General features: G+C 42.5%; 1 protein-coding gene across 4 annotated transcripts in view; it reads right to left on the bottom strand.

The window, feature by feature from the left end:
• The window catches only part of LOC130291123 (phosphatidylinositol 3,4,5-trisphosphate 5-phosphatase 2B-like), a 131,604-nt gene that overhangs the window by 26,480 nt on the left and 83,441 nt on the right, over positions 1 to 21,683 (bottom strand). For all 4 annotated transcript variants that reach the window (XM_056539568.1, XM_056539566.1, XM_056539567.1 and 1 more), the window contains 10 exons: positions 18,636 to 18,707; positions 16,840 to 16,941; positions 16,685 to 16,763; positions 7,312 to 7,508; positions 4,143 to 4,260; positions 3,950 to 4,046; positions 3,702 to 3,840; positions 2,842 to 2,941; positions 2,297 to 2,382; positions 1,734 to 1,815 (listed from right to left, as the gene is read on the bottom strand). In XM_056539568.1, the coding sequence (XP_056395543.1) occupies positions 1,734 to 1,815; positions 2,297 to 2,382; positions 2,842 to 2,941; positions 3,702 to 3,840; positions 3,950 to 4,046; positions 4,143 to 4,260; positions 7,312 to 7,508; positions 16,685 to 16,763; positions 16,840 to 16,941; positions 18,636 to 18,707 (1,072 nt within the window). The remainder of the gene's footprint in view (positions 1 to 1,733; positions 1,816 to 2,296; positions 2,383 to 2,841; positions 2,942 to 3,701; positions 3,841 to 3,949; positions 4,047 to 4,142; positions 4,261 to 7,311; positions 7,509 to 16,684; positions 16,764 to 16,839; positions 16,942 to 18,635; positions 18,708 to 21,683) is intronic.

Here is a 21,683-nt window from a genome sequence, read left to right on the forward strand (position 1 = left end):
CCTGCAGCTCCCCGGTCAGTCCCGCTGACCGGGAGCGCTGCTCTGTCATGGCCGTTGGGGATGCGATTCGCACAGCGGGACGCGCCCGCTCGCGAATCGCATCCCAGGTCACTTACCCGTTCCCGTCCCCTGCTGTCATGTGCTGGCGCGCGCGGCTCCGCTCTCTAGGGCGCGCGCGCGCCAGCTCCCTGAGACTTAAAGGGCCAGTGCACCAATGATTGGTGCCTGGCCCAATTAGCTTAATTGGCTCCCACCTGGTCCCTGACTATATCTAACCTCCTCCCTTGCACTTCCTTGCCGGATCTTGTTGCCCTTGTGCCTAGTGAAAGCGTTTTGTGTGTTTAAAACCCTGTGTACCAGAACTTCTGCTATCTCCCCTGACTACGAACCTTGCCGCCTGCCCCCGACCTTCTGCTACGTCCGACTTTGCTTCTGCCTACTCCCTTGTACCTCGCCTATCTTCAGCAGCCAGAGAGGTGAGCCGTTGCTAGTGGATACGACCTGGTCACTACCGCCGCAGCAAGACCATCCCGCTTTGCGGCGGGCTCTGGTGAAAACCAGTAGTGTCTTAGAACCGGTCCACTAGCACGGTCCTCGCTATCCCTCTCTGGCACAGAGGATCCACCTCCTGCCAGCCGGCATCGTGACACTCATTTAGGTTTGATTTAGTTTTACTTCTGAAAAAAATCATAACTACATGCAGGAAAATTTATAGGTTTAATATTGTCCTCTTCTGATCCCTATAACTTTTTTATTTCTCCATGTACGGGACGGTATGAGGGATAATTTTTGATCTGAAGCTTTTATTGGTACCATGTTTGTTTTGATCGGACTTTTTGATAGCATTTCATTAATTTTTTTATGGTATAAAAAGTTACCAAAAATACGCTATTTTGGACTTTGGAATTTTTTTGCGTGTACGCCATTGGCCATGCAGTTTAATTAACTATATATTTTTATAGTTTGGACATTTACACACGCGGCGATACCACATATGTTTATATTTATTTTCATTTACACAGTTTTTTTTCTGGGAAAAGGGGGGTGATTCAAACTTTTCTTAAGGAAGGGGTTAAATCATCTTTATTAACTTTTTTTTCACTTTCTTTTGCAATGTTATAGCCCCATAGATGACTATAACATGCAGTACATTGAGTCATTACACTGATAACTGCCATTGCAATGCTATGGCAGGGATCAGTGTTATCGGCGGTTGATTGCTCAAGCCTGGATTTCAGGCTTTGAGCAATCAATCGCCGATCGGACATGCAGGAGACAGGTAAGGCACCCTCCTGTTGCGTTCTAGCTGATCAGGACATCGCGATTTTACTGTCATGGTCCCGATCAGCCTGACTGAGCTGCCGGGAAGCTTTTACTTTCACTTTAGACGTGGCGATCAACTTTAATCGTCGCATCTAAAGAGTTGATGCCGGACATCAGCCCGATTGGCGATGTCCGGCATTAACAGGGGTTCCCGGTTGCTTATAGCAACCGGGACCCAACGGGTATGATGCGCGCTCACCTGCTGAGCCGCTTATGGACGTTTGTAAACGTCCATATGCAGCAAGGGGTTAATAAAAAAATTATAATTTGGTGACACATTCCCTTTAAAGACAATATCCCTCCAATTCAGAGCGATATATAGCTACTGGAAATACAAGACAACACAATACTATATATATACTGTATAGTTTATAGTGACTATACACTCAATGTTTATTTCTCTATCTTACCATATGAGGTACATTTAACCTCAGTGCCTGGATATGATGTCCATAGGATACGATCACTCCAAGATGGTACAAATATTCGAGTCTGAGTAGAAAACACATAAAAAAGTGACAGTTGTAAGAAACCAACTTACTAATCATATGGCCCAGCTAGTAAATTACAGTATACGAGGTTGACTGCATATGTCTGACCAACCTAGCATCCCACCATCAGGATAACGGGGGTCCCATCAATCAGACACCACTAACCCAGCATGTCTATGATGAGAAAACCACTTTAAAGTCAATTGATTGGTGGGCACCTTCAATTGTATCAATTCTTATGTTATTTTTTTAGATGAATAGAAGAAACTTCATAATGTATCTTATAAGGGTAAATTAGGGAAGCAGTGCCCAAAAACCTAAAGTATAGCATTTGTAATATGTACCCAACTTTTTTGTTCTAGGTTTCAGTAAGGTTTATCACTGAAAATACAAACATTTTTCGTGATTCAGATATGGATAATGTATATAGACACATGAGATACCAGAAGGAAAATTTAGAAACTCTGTATAGTAAATCTCACGCCAGTTGTCTTTGCTTTCTGCAAATCATATGCACGGGAACCTCTCTCATAGCGACATGTGGGTGGAAATGTGATTGGAGGCTCCTCTGTAAAATAATAATAAGTCATATAAAAAGCAGAACAAATACATAGATGGAAATCAGAACACATGTATAGGTGGATATCTATCTGAAATATATGTGCCCAATGTATTTTGAGAATTTTAATGACCAAGCCCCTTAGCTGATCTTATGGTCAGGGATTTCTCTTTTTGGCTCATATTTTGTTCCTGCGCTTTAATTACTTGTCGTTTTGATTCTTGTTTACTCCCTCAAGTGTAAAGTACTGTGAATTATGGTATGGTAGCGCAACATGAAGAAAAATTATTATTATTTAATAGCGATAACTATAATTATAATTATTTTTACTTTTGTAGCACCCAGGACACCCCTTTAATGTACTAACACCAATTTGCTTTTGTGAATATATCATGTGAATTTATAGGTATCTAATAGCTATGTCTGCATTACATATTTGTCCTAGTAGAATAATGCTAATATTCTCACTGAATCCTAGGAAGATTTTCTTCTTCTCACGTTCCTGGTTAAGCTGGTCCACAGGAAGCAAAAGTTGGTGCTGGCCACTGTAGATACATTGCAGAACATCCTACATGAAATTAACAAAAAACAACTTTGTTTCAGGCACAACTGTATGAAAAATATGGACATCAATGACTTCTGGTTTACTGCAATTTTCACACAATAAAGTGGCAATAACAACATTTTTACAGCTTAAAAAATTCATACATCCCTCCAGTTCAGCCTCTGTGGGTATGTGTATACATATGTGAATGTATTTGTGTGTGCAAGCATGAGAATCTTTCATGCAGCATAAAGGAGCTTGGGATGTCTGAGATCTGTGCAAAGACTCATTGGCCCTGATTTAAGAGTGGAGTGGAATTTGTGGGTTTTAATTCCCTGCAATTTTTTTTCCACAGTATTTACTAATGTTTCCCTACATTTTGCACTTTTCCCTACATTTTGCTTTTTTACACATGTTCTGATCTGTAGGGTTTTCCTCAGCTCAAATCCACCACATTTTCTGTGGAAACCTTAGTAAATATGTTGGGTTTTTGTGAAAATGTCGGGAGCACACCCCTTTTTGGTAGCCATGCCCCCTTTTCCAGTGGCCATTCTGGTGCAAATTCTGGCACTGACAGTTTCTGGCGCACAACCTGACGAGGCATGTCGGGTTTACAATAGTAAATCGGGGCCAATGTCTAGGCAATACATGGTACAAAGAGCACACTGCCCACTAAGCAAGCATGCAAGATTTTAATATTTATGAAAGGGGGAAATGCTGTTAAGATGTAAAAACTTGAAGCAAGTATTTTGGAATTACACTAGTTATACAAGTTAGTCAGTACCTGAAAAGGCATGTCTAGTTTATAGTTCAAGTCACCAGCCCAAAACAGATATGTAAGTCTCAAGGGCAACTGGAAGCTTCTTAAAGTTTCATCTCCAAGTTTAAGACCACATATGATTTCTGCAAGGCTCTGGTTCCGCCTGCAAGAATTTATCTGATAAGGACAAGACATTTTAACAATAACTACATGTCAAAAACTTAAGCCAGCAATGGCAGAAAGGACAATCATACATATATCCATCTACTTACTTTTGGACTTTATCCATTCCAGACACAAGGTGACAAGTAACAAAACCTATTGATACTCGGTTGAAAGTGAAAGAGGCACCAACAGCTCCTCTAATACCTAAAATAGTTATTGTACAATGATATACCAGCTGAAAACATTACATACTCTACATTATGTATAATATAATGTATTATCCCATATTAATTATCATACCCAAGGTATTGCTGATTCCCGTCCTCACATTTGATGTCTGCACATGAGAGATGAGATATTCATATTCTTCTCTCACCAGTAATGCAAGTTTTATCCCCCCAATGGAGTGTACACAGACCTTGGTAGAAAAATACATTATTTGGATTACATGAATATCTTTTTTAACAAACAACCTAAACATATACATTTTGTGTAAAGTCAGTCAAGAGCATAACATGAATCCTATTTACCCAATGCAAAATGAGTAACAGGCAACCCATTTACCATGTGCTATTTATAATACTGATACCTTCATATGCAGCAGAGATTCAACATATGCACCAAGGCTTATGCTACCTCTGCACCCCATATAGCTAAGCCTTGGTTCTAAATGATTGATATGTATATATTTTCTCCCTGTGTAACAAATTATTACTGCACCATCTCCTTGAATTTCTCTTACTCTTGTTTTTAAAGGGGCTCGTCCACACTGCCAACAATTAGCCAGCGGAAATCTGCTTGCAGAAGGCGCCACCAAAATCACTAGCGGTAAGACCACGCGGACATGTGCTGGCTCATAGACATTAATGCAGTACTGGCAAAGAATTCCATCCAAAGAATGAGCATGTTCATACTTTTGGCGGATGTCTATTCTGCCTGCTGAATTCCACTGCAGAAATTCTTATGCACAGAGCAACAGAAGCCTATTGAAAATAAGTGTACATAGTCTGACATAAGATAGGGACATCAGAGCATGTTGGACTTCGCAAGAACAGGGCCTGCTGTGACAGTATTGTGAAACCTTTAAAAATATTTTGTAAATGTGCCTTGTATAGAAAGTGCATTTTGCATTGGGTGAAGCAATTCAAAACCACTGGTGTTTATATCATGGGAAAAGTCTGGGCCATCCAAAGACTTCAGAAGAGACAGCGAACAGGATTTAAGCCGTGTATGAGCATAGTCTTATAAAGTTCAACAGACTGACTAGTATGGAACTACAGGTGCCACAAACCATGGTATGGTGTACCCAATAAAAACACCTGTGTTGTGAGCCATACATCTTTTGCAGGAGCTGAAGCCAGACAACTGAAATACAGTGCCTTTTTTGCTGTGGAGACTGTCATTGGCCACTCCTACCTGGACATGTTAAAAGAATGGTTTGTGCCAAACACAGTCTATCAGCAGTATGGTGCACCTCCACATTTCCATTTAAATGTATACTGATACCTGAATGAAACCAGAACTTGTATTGTCAAATGTATTGGCCATACCAGAAAGTTGTATTGGCTGTGCCAAAACGTTGTATTGGTCATGCCAACGATTCACCATTGTTGCACTGACTTCAAAAATTACCAGATGTTACACGCTGCAACTTCTTTCTTCGGGGCTATGTCAAAGACTCAGTGTGCCCTGCAAATTGACTTCCAGCAGGCCACAAATGTGCATGTGTCCATTCAAACGGTCAGAAACAGACTCCATGAGGGTGGTATGAGAGCCCGACGTCCACAGATGGGGGTTGTGCTTACAGCCCAACAACGTGCAGGACATTTGGCATTTGCCAGAGAACACCAAGATTGGCAAATTCGCCACTGGCGCCCTGTGCTCTTCACAGATGAAAGCAGGTTCACGCTGAGCACATGTGACAAATGCCACAGAGTCTGGAGACGCCGGGGAGAACGTTCTGCTGCCTGCAACATCCTCCAGCATTACCAGTTTGGCATGGGTCAGTAATGGTGTGGGGTGGCATTTCTTTGAGGGACCACACAGCCCACCATGTGCTTGCCAGAGGTAGCCTGACTGCCATTAGGTACCGAGATGAGATCCTCAGACCCCTTGTGAGACCATATGCTGGTGCGGTTGGCCCTGGGTTCCTCCTAATGCAATATAAAGCTAGACCTCATGTGGCTGGAGTGTGTCAGCAGTTCCTGGAAGAGGAAGGCATAGATGCTATAGACTGGCCCGCCCGTTCCCCAGATCTGAATCCGATTGAGCACATCTGGGACATCATGTCTTGCTCCATCCACCAACGCCATGTTGCACCACAGACTGTCCAGGAGTTGGCGGATGCTTTAGTATTTGTCTGGGAGGACATCCCTCAGGAGACCATCCGCCACCTCATCAGGAGCATGCCCAGGCATTGTAGAGAGGTCATACGGGCATATGGAGGCCACACACACTACTGAGCCTCATTTTGACTTGTTTTAAGGACATTACATCAAAGTTGGATCAGCCTGTAGTGTGGTTTTCCACTTTGATTTTGAGTGTGACTCCATATCCAGACCTCCATGGGTTGATAAATTTGATTTCCATTGATAATTTTTGTGTGATTTTGTTGTCAGCACATTAAACTATGTAAAGACGAAAGTATTTCATACAATTAGTTAATTCATTCAGATCTAGGATGTGTTATCTTAGTGTTCCCTTTATTTTCTTGAGCAGTGTATTTAATTGTAGTCTCATCAGTCCCACATCGTCGACAATTACAGGACCTTTTTTATATGAAATTTTGTAATAGAGTCTATGTACAATTTCAAACTGAACATTTCTATGGCTTTCATTAAAAGATACATGTGACGGATTGATAAGGATATTATTCCAATTGCGCTCTTGGATCTCCCATATTAATTACTTTATAAAATTTGTATTGACGCTTTTTTCCAACATAGATAGATAGATAGCAAAAAAACAAAAGGAAGAGCAGCAATCCAACCAAGCTGTGGGTTGCTGCTAGGGATCCTTGGTCTAAGGTCCAAAAATGTAGTATTCCAAATAGGCGATTGCAGCACACCAGAGTAGCAAAGCAAAGTGTAGTTGTAATCCAGCAATACAGAGTACAACGTTTCTGTGGCCTCATACCACCATTTTCAAGTCAGTCAGTCAAATCAGTTTCAAGTGGACTTGAAAATGGTGGTGTGAGACCACAGAAACGTTTTACTCTGTATTTCTGGATTAAAGCTATACTCTGTTATGCTACTCTGGTGTGCTGCAATCGCCTTTTTGGAAAATTATATATAATATATATATATATATATATATATATATATATATATATATTGAAGTACTCTAGATATCTTACAACTATCTTATTTCTATAGTTTGGTTTCTGTAGATTTCTTATATGAGACATGTCAGCTTGGTAGGGCAAAAAAAAAAAAAACTTCTGGTAAAAAGATCTTTAATTGAAACTTACTAATTTATAATGTTTCATTGTCTGAGATATCAATGCGGTTCTAAGCAACTCTGCCCACTCCCGGTCTCCTTGTGGATTTTCCTGTGTTCCAATCATGTAAAGGTCATGTGATGCACAAACAGAAGGGTTATCCAGGTTCCCTTCAACCTTCTTTGCAGACAGCCATGAAGAAAGAGAACGCGGAGGAGATGAGCCACCTGAGATGACAGAGTATTGATTGATACCCACTGGTACATATCATAATAACAATCTTTAATAGCACTAAAATACCCGCAGCACTTTACAATTCACTAAATTTAGAAATCATGCAAACTTACAATAATATACCACTATGAAACAAAAAAAAAAAGAAAGAAGATCCTGCCTTAACACCTTATGGACCAATACAAGTAAACCTATTAACCCATGAAAGACCAGGCCTGTTTTTTCAAATCAGGGATGTCTGACTTAATTAGAGAATAACTCTGGCAACGTTTTGCCAATCATGACAATTCTGACAGTGTTTTTTTGTCACAAGTTGTCCTTCGTGTACATAGTAAAAGTAACCCAATATCATTTGTATATTTTTTTTACAATGCAAAAAAATCATGAAATTAAAAAAATGATTTTTTGCCATTTTAACACTAATAGGTTGCATATTTTTTTATACTTTCTGACCAAATAGTTTATGAAACTTATACTTTCCATTGTCTACTTTATTTTGAAAGCATTTCTTTTGTTTTGAATTAACATTTTAAATGAATTAGAAGCCTAACAATTTAACTTGAAATTTAAAACTTTTTAAAAACTTTATAAAACTAGACCCCTCAAGGTATTCGCTAGGGGGTGCAGTGAGTATTTTAACACCATAGCTTTTTTGGCAGGAATTATAACAAAGTCAGTGTTAAAAATTCGAAATTTGCTTTTTTTCACAAATGCATCATTTGTGGGACATATTTTTTGTACATTGCTTCTGATATTGAAATAAATGCACCATATACTTTACTGAGCTGCTCGTGTTTGGAAATACCCCCGCTGATGCCATATTTGGCTACTTGGCCGCTTGGTAGTACACAGAAGGAGAGGTGCGCCATTTGCCTTTCAGGGCATCATTTTAGGCCGAATGGATGATAGGCTGCACTTCATGCCTGAAAAGGGTTTTAGCTGCCAGAACCATACAGAAACCCCACAAGTGACCCCATTTTGGAAACTACACCCCCTAAAGTATTCACTTAGACCAATAGTGAGTACTTTGAGTCCTTTTTGTGTGGCTGGAATGGTTACAAAGTCAGTGGAAACATTTAAATTTTCTTTTTTTCTTTTCACAAATGCATCATTTGTGGGACATATTTTTGTACATTGCATCTGAAAAGTAGAAAATGTGCCCAGTATTTTATTACTCTGTTCGTCCCATATTCGGTAATACCCCCGCTTAGGCCATATTTGGTTGCATGGTCACATGGTGGGACCCAAAAGGATAGGAGCACCATTTGGCTTTCAGGATATCACTATATGAATTATAGACCCCACTCCATGCCTGCAAAGGATCGGAGCTGTCAGAACAATACAGCACCCCTACAAGTGTATTGGCTGGACCAGGGACCACTCTGATCGGTCCTTGGTTGGCTAGCAGTGACGCGCGGCTGTCTGTGACAGTTAAAGTTCCTGATGGATATATCTGTCATGTTGTGGGAATAAGCACCCACTCATGGCCAATATATCCATCACTGGGCGTTAAAAAATAAATAAAAATCTTGAAAAAACTGGTTTATTTTGTTGGAGGGGATGGGGGGTGATAGTCCCCATTCATACTGCATTTCTTCAGTATAGGTGTCCATTGTCATGTCAAAATAGAGATGCCAATGTATACTGTAGTAGTCTCATTAAGAAATGAATGGAGCTGCTACAGTATACGTCAGCATCACTTTTTTTGACATGATGCTGACAGATACCTCTAACATATTGCTGAAATTCAGTATGAACGTGATGCAGTAGGGTCACATAGAGCACATCTGCAGCCTATTTCACACCATGGATGCCCCCGGCAGTCACAAGGGCGAGATCACTGCTGCGGGTGGGTAGCTCAGTGTGTCCACTCATGACTGCCGGCGGGAAATCCGCCGCTATGAGTGGACACACAAAGCTACCCAGCCACAGCAGAGAGCTCATTATTGTGACTGCTGATGGTCATCCGCTGCATTTAATATGTGTAACGGAGCTGGATGTGGATCCTGTAACCTGTGTGGCTGATGACTCTGACTGTGTTGACTCTGACTGAGTCTAAGGTACCGCTGGTCTTCACCAGATCCCATCGCAAGGCAGGATGGGCTTGCTGCGGCGGGCAACACCCAGGTCACTACCCCTGACATGGCTCAACCACACAGGTAGCTGGGCAAGGCGAGGTCCGGAAGGATAAGGCAGTAGCGTAGTCAAACGTAGCAGGCTGCAAAGGTGCGGAGTCTAATAACGTAGCGGAAGGTCTGGATACACGGGTAAGGCTAACAGGGTATAAGGGTCGCTTAATCTCAGGCTAGGGGCACTGAAGATCCAGCAGGGAAGTGTGCATGGATTTATATAGTGGGGATCAAAAGTTTGGGCACCCCAGGTAAAAATTTGCATTAACCCCTTAAGGACCACGGGTTTTTCCGTTTTTGCACTTTCGTTTTTTCCTCCTCACCTTTTAAAATCAAAACCCTTCCAATTTTGCACCTAAAAATCCATATAATGGCATATTTTTTGCGCCACCAATTCTTCTCTGCAGTGACATCAGTCCTTTTACCCAAAAATCTACGGCGAAATGGGAAAAAAATCATTGTGCGACGAAATTGAAGAAAAAATGCCATTTTGTTACTTTTGGGGGCTTCCGTTTCTACACAGTCGATTTTCCGGTAAAAATGACACCTTCCCTTTATTCTGTAGGTCTATACCCCTTTTCATGATATAAAAAGCGACCAAAAATATGTTATTTTGGACTTTGGAATTTTTTTGCGCGTACGCCATTGACCTTCCGGTTTAATTAATGATATATTTTTATAGGTCGGACATTTACGCACGCGGCGATACCACATATGTTTATATTTATTTTTATTTACATGGTGTTTTTTTTATGGGAAAAGGGGAGTGATTTGAAGTTTTATTAAGGAAAGGGTTAAATCACATTTATTAACTTCTTTTTTACACTTTTATTTTGCAGTGTTATAGCTCCCATAGGGACCTATGACACTGCACACACTGATCTAGCCATAGCTTTGCAGTGATCAGGGTTATAGGCGGTCGATTGCTCAAGCCTGAATCTCAGGCTTGGAGCAATCAATCGCCGAGGGGACATGCCGGAGGCAGGTAAGAGGACCTCCACTCGTGTCCCAGCTGATCGGGACACCGCATTTTCACTGCGGTAGTCCCGATCAGCCCCGCTGAGCAGCCTTCACTTTCCGTTTACAAGTGGCGTTCAACTTTGAACGCCACGTCTAAAGGGTTAATAGCGCACGGCACCGCGATCGCTGCCCCGGGTCCCGGCATCAGATACATGCTGGGACCGACCCGATATGACGCGGGGTCACCGCGTGACCCCGCGTTATATCGCGGGAGCCAGCCAAGGACGTAAATATACGTCCTTGGTCGTTAAGGGGTTAATGTGCATAAAGAAGCCAAGGAAAGATGGAAAAATCTCCAAAAAGGCATCAAATTACAGATTAGTCATTCTTATAATATGTCAACAAAAGTTAGATTTTATTGCCATCATTTACACTTTCAAAATAACAGAAAACTAAAAAAATGGCATCTGCAAAAGTTTGGGCAACCTGCAGAATTTATAGCATGAACTGCCCCCTTTGCAAAGCTGAGACCTGCCAGTGTCATGGATTGTTCTCAATCATCATCTGGGAAGATCAGGTGATGTCAATCTCAAAGGTTTTAAATGCCCAGACTCATCTGACCTTGCCCCAACAATCAGCACCATGGGTTCTTCTAAGCAGTTGTCTAGAAATCTGAAACTAAAAATAGTTGACGCTCACAAAGCTAGAGAAGGCTATAAGAAGATAGCAAAACGTTTTCAGATGTCAATATCCTCTGTTCGGGATGTAATTAAGAAATGGCAGTCATCAGGAACAGTGGAAGTTAAAGCAAGATCTGGAAGACCAAGAAAAATATCAGAATGAATAGCTCGCAGGATTGTGAGAAAAACAATTCAAAACCCACGTTTGACTGCACAATCCCTCCAGTAAGATCTGGCAGATACTGGAGTTGTGGTACACTATTCTACTATAAAGCGAAACTTGTACAAATATGGTCTTCATGGAAGAGTCATCAGAAGAAAACCTCTTCTACATCCTCACCACAAAAATCAGCATTTGAACTTTGCAAATGAACATATAGACAAGCCTGATGCATTTTGGAAACAAGTTCTGTGGACCGATTAAAATTGAACTTTTTGGCTGGAATGAGCAAAGGTACGTTTGGAGAAGAAGGGGAACAGAATTAAATGAAAAGAACCTCTGTCCAACTGTTAAGCATGGGGGTGGATCAATCATGATTTGGGGCTGTATTGAAGGAAAAATGGATTCAATAACATTTCAGCAAATTTTGGATGCTAACTAAAAATCTGAAGTTAAAGAGAGGAGGGCTTCTACAAATGGATAATGATGCTAAACACATGGTAAACTGAAGGTTTTGCCATGGCCTTCACAATCTCAACATAATTGAAAGAGCAGTGCGTGACAGACAGCCCAGAGATCTCAAAGAACTGGAAGACTTTTGTAAGGAAGAATGGGCAAAGATACCTCAAACAAGAATTTGAAAGACTCTTGGCTGGATACAAAAAGCATTTACAAGCTGTGATACTTGCCAAAGGGGGCAGTACAAGATATTAACTCTGCAGGGTGCCCAAACCTTTGCAGACTTGTTATTTTGAAAGTGTAAATGATGGAAATAAAATCTAACTTTTGTTGACATATTATAAGAATGTCTAATCTGTAATTTGATGCCTTTTGGAAATGTTTCCATCTCTCCGTGGCTTCTTTATGCACATTAATACATTTTTTTACCTGGGGTGCCCAAACTTTTGATCCCCACTGTAGAATGGTGTCAGGTGTACACAATAATCATGGGCGTACTGGCCCTTTAAATTTTTGAGCTCATGCCCTAAGGGACGGGGACACGCCACCGGAGCTGACACACAGCGGAGGCAGCAGGGGAGAGAGGTGAGTGAGGGGCTAGGATTCGCATGTGGGCGCATCCTGCGATACGAATTTCAGCCCCGCCAGCAGCCGGGGACAAGGGAACAATGCGCTTGCTGCTGGAGCACGGAGCGTGACAGTACCCCCCCTTGGTATCCCCCTCTTTTTTGAGGACAAGAACTTGTGGATAAGGTCACGGTCTAGAATGTTGTCTTGCGGATCCCAAGATCTTTCCTCTGGGCCAAATCCTTCCCAATCTACAAGGAAAAAACATTTTCCTCTGACCAACTTGGAATCTAAAATTTCTTTGACGACATAAACATCAGAGGTAACAGAGATGGGAGTAGGAGTGATTACTTCTTTACAGAAGCGGTTATGGATAACAGGTTTTAAGAGGATACATGAAAAGAATTTGAGATCCAGAGAGAGGAAGGAAGATATAGAGAATAAGCGACAGGGTTTAAACGTTTTTTGATTTTGTAAGGACCCAAATAGCGAGGACCCAGCTTTTAACATGGTACCTTAAAATGGATGCAGCTGTGGTGCAGAGGGTGATCCCTGTAATGGCACGAAATGAGCCATTTTAGAAAATCGATCAACAACTACCCAAATGACCGTATTTCCACCAGACGAGGGAAGATCAGTAATAAAGTCCATTGCAATATTGGTCCAGGGTTGCTCTGGAACTGGCAAAGGATGTAGTAGACCAGCAGGCTTGTGTCCCAGGCACAAACTGGACAAGATCGGAAAAAATCAACGACATCTTGCTTTAGAGTGGACCACCATCGGGCGAAGAGCTGTGCGGAATTACGAATTCCAGAATTCCAGCATGACCGGCCAATAGAGAGGAATGACTCCATTTCAGGACTCGGAGTCTTAAACGGGGAGGTACATAAATCTTTCCTGGTGGCAAGTTCTGAGGACACGCTGGCGCTGCTGAGATGAGACGGTAAGGGGAAATAATATGTTGAGAATGGGATTCCAGGCCTTGAACATCGGAGGAACTGGACAGAGCGTCAGAACGAAGATTCTTCTCTGCAGGACGGAAGTGGATTAAGAAGTTAAATCTGGAGAAAAACAGAGACTAACGAGCCTGTCGGGGGTTGAGACGATGAGCAGACTGGAAGTTCTTGTGGTCGGAATAGATAGTAAGCGGATGTACAGAGCCTTCTTCTAATGCCAACTTAATTGGCAAGAGCTCGCGATCTCCGATGGTATAATTTCTCTCCACAGGGGAGAAGGTTTTGGAGAAAAATCCGGAGGTTAAAGTTCTCCCCTTAGAAGACTTCTGCATCAACACTTCACCTGCTCCAACTGACGAAGCATCCACTTTCAAGATGAATGGCTTGCTAGGATCGGGTCTTGATAGAACAGGAGCTGAAGCAAAGGCAGACTTTAACTGTTTTAAAGCTTCTTAAGCCTCAGGAGTCAAAACTCTTGGATTAGCAGTCTTCTTGGTAAGCGAGACGATGGGGGCTACCAGAGTGGAATAGTGAGGAATAAATTGCCGATAGTAATTGGCAAAGCCCAGGATGCGCTGAATTGCTTTCAAGCCCGAGGTTTGAGGCCAGTCCAGTACTGCAGACAGCTTGTTGGGATCCATTTGAAGACCTTGACTGGTAATAATGTACCCCAGAAATGGAAGGCTGTTATTTTCAAAAGTACATCTCTCTAGTTTAGCGTAGAGATGATTTTCACGGAGACGCTGTAACACTTGGCGGAGGTGAGAGCGATGAGACTGGAAATTGGGTGAGTAGAGGAGTGTGTTATCTAGGAGGTCACGAAAAATATCATTGACAAACTCCTGGAAGACTGCTGGAGCATTGCAGAGTCCGAATGGCATCACTAGATACTCGAAATGACCATCACAAGTATTAAATGCGGTCTTCCATTCGTCCTCATCTCGTATACGAATCAAATTATAGGCCCCACGAAGATCCAATTTAGAGAAGATTTTGTCACCTCGCAGACGATCAAACAACTCAGAGATTAAAGGAAGTGGGTAGCGGTTATTTACTATAATTTTATTCAGACCTCGGTAGTCAAGGTCGCAAAGACCCGTCTTTTTTTTCCACGAAGAAGAAACTGCCAGGGGAAGAGGACTTCCTGATAAATCCCTTCTAAGGGTACTCATGGATGTAATTAGATATGGCCAGAGTTTCAGGAACAGACAAAGAGTAGATTCTGCCCCTGGGAGGTGTGGTGCCGGGTAGCAAGTCAATTGGACAATCGTAGGGACGATGCAGCGGTAACACTTCAGCTTGCATTTCACTGAAGACATCAGCATAGTCCTGAAGAAAGGAAGGCAAACCGGGCAGTGGACGACATGATGGTTCCAATTTTGAGATACGTATGTGGATACAGTGGTTGTTGCAATGCGGACCCCAGTGAAGAACTTCTCCAGTTTTCCAATCCAGCTGCGGCCAAGCAAGAGGGGAGAAGTACAATGAGGGAGAACATAGAAGGACAAGTTTTCCCTGTGCGAGACTCCGACCTGCATAGACAATGGCTCTGTGCAATATAGCACAGTACAGTACAGTCTTTCACCATTCATCGTAGAGATGTTCAGAGGCTTTAAAAGGTGGGACACCGGCAGACGATGCCTATGTACTAGGGAAGCATCAATAAAATCAAATGGCAAGAACGGAGATGATCTCTTTGGAGGGTAGGAAAAGCTGGACTGTCATATCTAAGCGTGGAGAGGTGATATTCACACCTAGGGAGGCCTCTCCCACAAACCCTATGTGAGAGACTTCCCTGTGACTGAGGATGCAGAGGACAATCTTTTAGGAAGTGATCCGCACTGGCGCAATATAGGCATAGATTCTCAGTTCGTTGGCGAGTCTTTTCCTGCGGGGTCAGGCGAGACCGATACACCTGCATAGCCTCCCCTGCGGGAGGCAAGGGAAGAGGTTGCATGGTTGCTGGAAGACAGGTGCCAGATGAGGAAAGTGCAGAGGTCGTGCAAACTCCCTTTCTTGGCGTAGTTCCTCACAACGCTCTGAGCAACGGATATCAATCCGGGATGCCAACTGTATAAGCTCATTCAGATTAGATGGCAATTCGCAGGCAGCGAGGACATCCTTGATCTGACTTGATAATCCTCTCTTGAAGGTGGCACAAAGAGCTTCATCATTCCATGCTAACTCGAATGCCAGGGTAGGAAAACGAATGGCATACTTGCCCACAAAGGAGTTGCCCTGAGTAAGACTCAGCAATGCCATCTCGGAGGAGGAAGCTCAAGCATGTTCTTCGAAGACACCCCGAAATTCCGTAATAAATGCCTGGAGATTGGTAGTGAGAGCATCACTGCAATCCCAAAGTGGAGTTGCCCAGGCCAAAGCCCTTCCAGTTAAAAGACTGAGGATAAAGGCCACCTTTGCTTGCTTCATTGGGAACTGATCCGCCATGAGTTCAATGTGCATGGAGCACTGAGTCACGAAACCACGACAGGACTTGGGATGCCAAGTTAAAAAATAAAAAAAATAAATAAATGTTTTCCACAGGAGTACACCAATAGATTTTGTTTTTCATACAGTTGCATTGAAACACATAGTAAACTACATTTTCAGGACAATAAACAGCTGTCTTACATCATACAAACATTTGACATAAGGGCACTAATTTGACCTGTTTCGTCTGATGAAAGCTTATGATCATACTAGACAAACAGACAGTGTTTGCCCTGAACGTATTCAGATTGTTACCAAATATCTACTGCTGCCCATTGACATCCTACTCAATAGATGTGATTGTCCATTCAAGGGAAATGTTCAGTAGAAAACAACTACAATTAAAATGTAATTTCAAAGTACAACTTCCTGCCACTATCCTCTTAATTTGAGTACACAGTATGTGAATGTTCTGGCCAAAGTGTGCTCACAAAAAGTAATTCTTTACAAGAGATCATCAGTTTATCATTGTGAGCTGGACCACTGAGCCTGGGTGCCAGCAATTAATGAGTGATTGTATAAGCCAGGGATGTAACTTCATGGTCAAACACAAATAGGATTCTAAAAATTCATACCCACAAACAGTTTTAGTTTTTTAATCAGGTACTACTGACTAAAGAAAATAATGTTATCTAGTACTTTCTTTTATTTCCCCAATCCGTAAAGACAAAGAAAAGAATGTTGGACAGACCAAGCAAAAGATTTCTGAAGCCAACATGCTTAGGTATACATTTACTAGAGGTTCAGACATGTCACTGTTACTTTTACCCATATTCCAGGTGCCAACAAATACAGACAGGCTTTGGGGTGCAGTCCTTTGGGGCCGAGTCTGGTCACTTTGTTTGATCTATAGGAAATATAAAATGGATCAGTCCAGTCAGACAGTCAGCTACATACAAAGCATCCTTTAAATTCTTACTTACATGCCTGGACTCTTTTCCTCTATAAATCTTTATACCAGGTGAATTATGAGCAGCTGAAGTAGTGGAGGAAACAGAAATATCCTCACTGTACACTTGTTTTGCCTGGAAAAAATATAAAGCATAGCAAACAAATGAACATTGTTTATTTTCATTCTAAAAAATAAACTTGAATGAAAACTTTACCAATAAAATGCCATCATGTACTTATAAAAGAGGAAACTAATACTGATAGGGTATGTTCACATGGTGGAATGTTCACCTGGAATATTTCTGGGAAGACATTTTCCATAGATGGCAATGACAGATCAATTCTCTCTGTGGAGGTTGGAAGCAGAATTACTGCAACCGATGTTTCCGTTGCTGAAATTCTGAGTGCATGGTGCAACACTGAAAACAATAGGATGGAATGGAAATTCTGAGCGAAATTTTTCCACCAAATTCCACTCGGAAGTCTTGCCAAGGCCTTAAAGGGGTACTCCGCCCCTAGACATCTTATCCCCTATCCAAAGGATAGGGGATAAGATGTCTGATTGCGGGGATCCGACTGCTGGGGACCCCCGCAATCTCGGCAGTGGCACCCCAGACATCTGGTGCACGCAGCGAACTTTGGGCATCACTATGGCCGTCATGCCCCCTCCCATTGACTTGCATTGAGGGGGAGTGGCTGTGACATCACGGGCCTCCAGCGCTGCACCCGATGCTCTAAATGAATGCCGGGTGCAGAAGGGAGATCACGGGGGTCCCCAGCGGCGGGACCCTCATGATCAGACATCTTATCCCTATACTTTGGATAGAAAATAAGATGTCTAGGGGCAGAGTACCTATATTTCACAAAATATGAGAAACATTGATGTATTTGTGAACAACATGATCACCAACAATCAGTATCTTACAAAAGTAAGACCCCCCCAACACACATTTTTGTAAATATTTTATTATATCTTTTCATGTGACAATACTGAAAAATTGACACTCTTCTACAATGTAAAGTAGTGAGTGCACAGCCTGAATCACAGTATTTAATGTAGTGCCCCCTCGAAATAACGCAACAAACAGCCATTAATGTCTAAACCTTGGCAAAAAAAAGTGAGTACACCCCTAAGTGGAAATGTCCAAAGTGGGCCTTATTAGCCATTTTTGCCATCTAGCCAATTTGCTGCAGCAGAAGCCCTGTCTGACTGTTCTGTGTGCAATAGAAAACCAAGACCACTAAACTCATCTGGGCTAGAACTATCTAGAACTGCCCCCTTCTAGAAATTAACCCCTATGCCCTCGAACATTTCACAAACAATATGGGCAAGTTTTATGTGAATTACCTTTTATGTGAATCATGTAGTAATTATTTTGATCTATTAGTGTCCCCTTAAGGTGATAGTAAGATTAATATAAACTTTTGAAATGTCGTCCACACATGTCAAAAGTTTAGCTCACACCGCGTGCCAGTCCTAAGAACCACTGCAATCAGGAGTAATAGCTGGCTGAAGTGCAGAGTAGCAAGCTTTAAATCCAGTTCATTCACTCCATATAGTATTATGGAATGAAGTCGGATCAGGTGGCAGGCTGGGGAGTTAAATGCGCTGCTGAGCACTTCATGACTGCAGCAGGTCTTAGGACTGAGACCTGGTATGATCTTAACTTTTTACCAGTCTGGATGACATGTCAAAAGTAACAAGTACAATAACACTTAAAAAAAAATAAAAAAAATAACAAAGGTGCAAATAATAAAAAATAAAAAAAACACAGGCACTTGAGTGATTGAGAATGAATTTAATTTAGTCTTGTTGTTTGCTACCCACCTTGTTTTCTAAAGTAGAAAGTAACTGCAGAACACCTGATATGATGCATATGAGACCGTCAAGTACAGAGACCTAAGATGAAAGAAGAAACTATGAATGCAAGAATCAACTAAATTATGACATGTTGTATTCAACAAACAATTTTATTTCACAAACACACATATTTCTGAGCGCAATTATTAAAGGAGTACTGTAGGATGGGATTTATATTCCATTACCAATTTGCCCATTTTGTCAGGTGTAAAAAAAATAATCAACTTACCGTATATTCTCGAGTATAAGCCGAGTTTTACAGCACGAGTTTTCGTGCTGAAAACGCCCCCCTCGGCTTATACTCGAGTGAACTCTCCGCCTGTAAATCCCTTCATCAGTGGTCTTCAACCTGCGGACCTCCAGCCATCGGCTGTCCGGGCATGCGGGGAGTTGTAGTTTTGAAACATCTGGAGGTCCGCAGGTTGAAGACCACTGCACGGGCCTTCGTCATCATCCAGACCCCCCCTTTAGTTTTCTAATCACCTCCACTCGGTGGGAAGGAAGGGTGAGGTGGTCCGGGCCATCTATGCTGCAGGGACCATCCGGTGGGGAGGGTTAGTCGTTCCGGGCTGTACATTTTCCCCGGGAGGCCCTCTTCTCCGCTCCAGGCCGGCCCCGGACTAGTGACGTTGCCTTGACGACGACACGCAGGGACTTTCATGCGCATGAACGTCCCTGTGCGTCGTCGTCAAGGCAACGTCACTAGAGCGAATGGAGAAGAGGACCTCCCGGTGAAAATGTACAGCCCGGAACAACTGACCCTCCCCACCAGACGGTCCCTGCAGCATAGATGGCCCGGACCAGCTCACCCTTCCTTCCCACCGAGGGGAGATGAGTAGAAAACTAAAGGGGGGGTCTGGATGATGACGAAGGTCCGCGCAGTGGTCTTCAACCTGCGGACCTCTGGAGGTTTTAAAACTACAACTCCTAGCATGCCCGGACAGACGATGGCTGTCCGGGCATGCTGGGAGTTGTAGTTTTGCAACATCTGGAGGTCCGCAGGTTGAAGACCACTGAGGGGATTGACAGGCGGTAATGATGAAGGGGGGGAGATGATGAGGGGGTGATGATGACGGGGGTGAAAATGACAGGGTGATGATGACGGGGGTGTTAATGACGGGGGTCTGGATGATGACAGGGGGCAGGATGATAACATGGGGGGATGATGTATTTCCCACCCTAGGCTTATAGTCAAGTCAATAACTTTTCCTGGGTTTTTTGGGGTGAAATTAGGGGCCTCGGCTTATATTCGGGTCAGCTTATACTCGAGTATATACGGTACTATCATCTCAAGAGTAAACACCTCCTTATGCATGCGGATCCCCTACCCCTGTGGAATCTCCATCACTAGCAGACAGATTTCACTTCATGCCTCCTACATGTGCAGCTGCAGCCTCAGGAGACATGAAATAAAATCTCTCTGCTCGTGAGAGAGAATTCACAGGGGAGAAGGGTGTTTACTATGAAGATCTAGGCCAGATGTTATAGCACATTCTGGGCTTGGGAATGCCCTGTGTGCATCAAGTCATTTAACCCCTTAAGGACTCAGCCCATTTTGGCCTTAAGGACTCAGACAATTTAATTTTTACGTTTTCATTTTTTCCTCCTCGCCTTCTAAAAATCATAACTCTTTTATATTTTCATCCACAGACTAGTATGAGGGCTTGTTTTTTGCGCGACCAGTTGTCCTTTGTAATGACATCACTCATTATATCATAAAATGTATGGCGCAACCAAAAAACACTATTTTTGTGGGGAAATTAAAACGAAAAACGCAATTTTGCTAATTTTGGAAGGTTTTGTTTTCACGCCGTACAATTTCTGGTAAAAATTACATGTGTTCTTTATTCTGAGGGTCAATACGATTAAAATGATACCCATTATTATATACTTTTATATTATTGTTGCGCTTAAAAAAAATCACAAACTTTTTAACCAAATTAGTACGTTTATAATCCCTTTATTTTGATGACCTATAACTTTTTTATTTTTCCGTATAAGCGGCGGTATGGGGGCTCATTTTTTGCGCCATGATCTGTACTTTTTTTTGATACCACATTTGTATATAAAAAACTTTTAATACATTTTTTATAATTTTTTTTTTAATAAAATGTATTAAAAAAGTAGGAATTTTGGACTTTTTTAATTTTTTTTCGTTCACGCCGTTCACCGTACGGGATCATTAACATTTTATTTTAATAGTTCGGACATTTACGCACGCGGCGATACCAAATATGTCTATAAAAAATGTTTTTTACGCTTTTTGGGGGTAAAATAGGAAAAAACGGACGTTTTACTTTTTTATTGGGGGAGGGGATTTTTCACTTTTTTTTTACTTTTACTTTTACATTTTTTTACATTTTTTTTTACACTTGAATAGTCCCCATAGGGGACTATTCATAGCAATACCATGATTGCTAATACTGATCTGTTCTATGTATAGGACATAGAACAGATCAGTGTTATCGGTCATCTCCTGCTCTGGTCTGCTCGATCACAGACCAGAGCAGGAGACGCCGGGAGCCGCACGGAGGAAGGAGAGGGGACCTCCGTGCGGCGTTATGAATGATCGGATCCCCGCAGCAGCGCTGCGGGCGATCCGATCGTTCATTTTAATCGCGAACTCCCGCAGATGCCGGGATCTGTATTGATCCCGGCACCTGAGGGGTTAATGGCGGACGCCCGCGAGATCGCGGGCGTCGGCCATTGCCGGCGGGTCCCTGGCTGCGATCAGCAGCCGGGATCAGCCGCGCATGACACGGGCATCGCTCCGATGCCCGCGGTTATGCATAGGACGTAAATGTACGTCCTGGTGCGTTAAGTACCACCTCACCAGGACGTACATTTACGTCCTGCGTCCTTAAGGGGTTAAAGGGGTTATCCAGGAATAGAAAAATAGAGCTTTTTTAAAAATAAAAAATGAAAACGCTCCCGTCTGTCTCCAGGTTGGATATGGTTTTGCAGCTCAGTTCCATGAATGGGGTCAAGTTGTAATACCACACACAACCTGGGGAC

The sequence above is a fragment of the Hyla sarda genome, chromosome 9 (assembly GCF_029499605.1).
Source record: "Hyla sarda isolate aHylSar1 chromosome 9, aHylSar1.hap1, whole genome shotgun sequence".
In the NCBI taxonomy this organism is placed as follows: Eukaryota; Metazoa; Chordata; class Amphibia; order Anura; family Hylidae; genus Hyla; species Hyla sarda.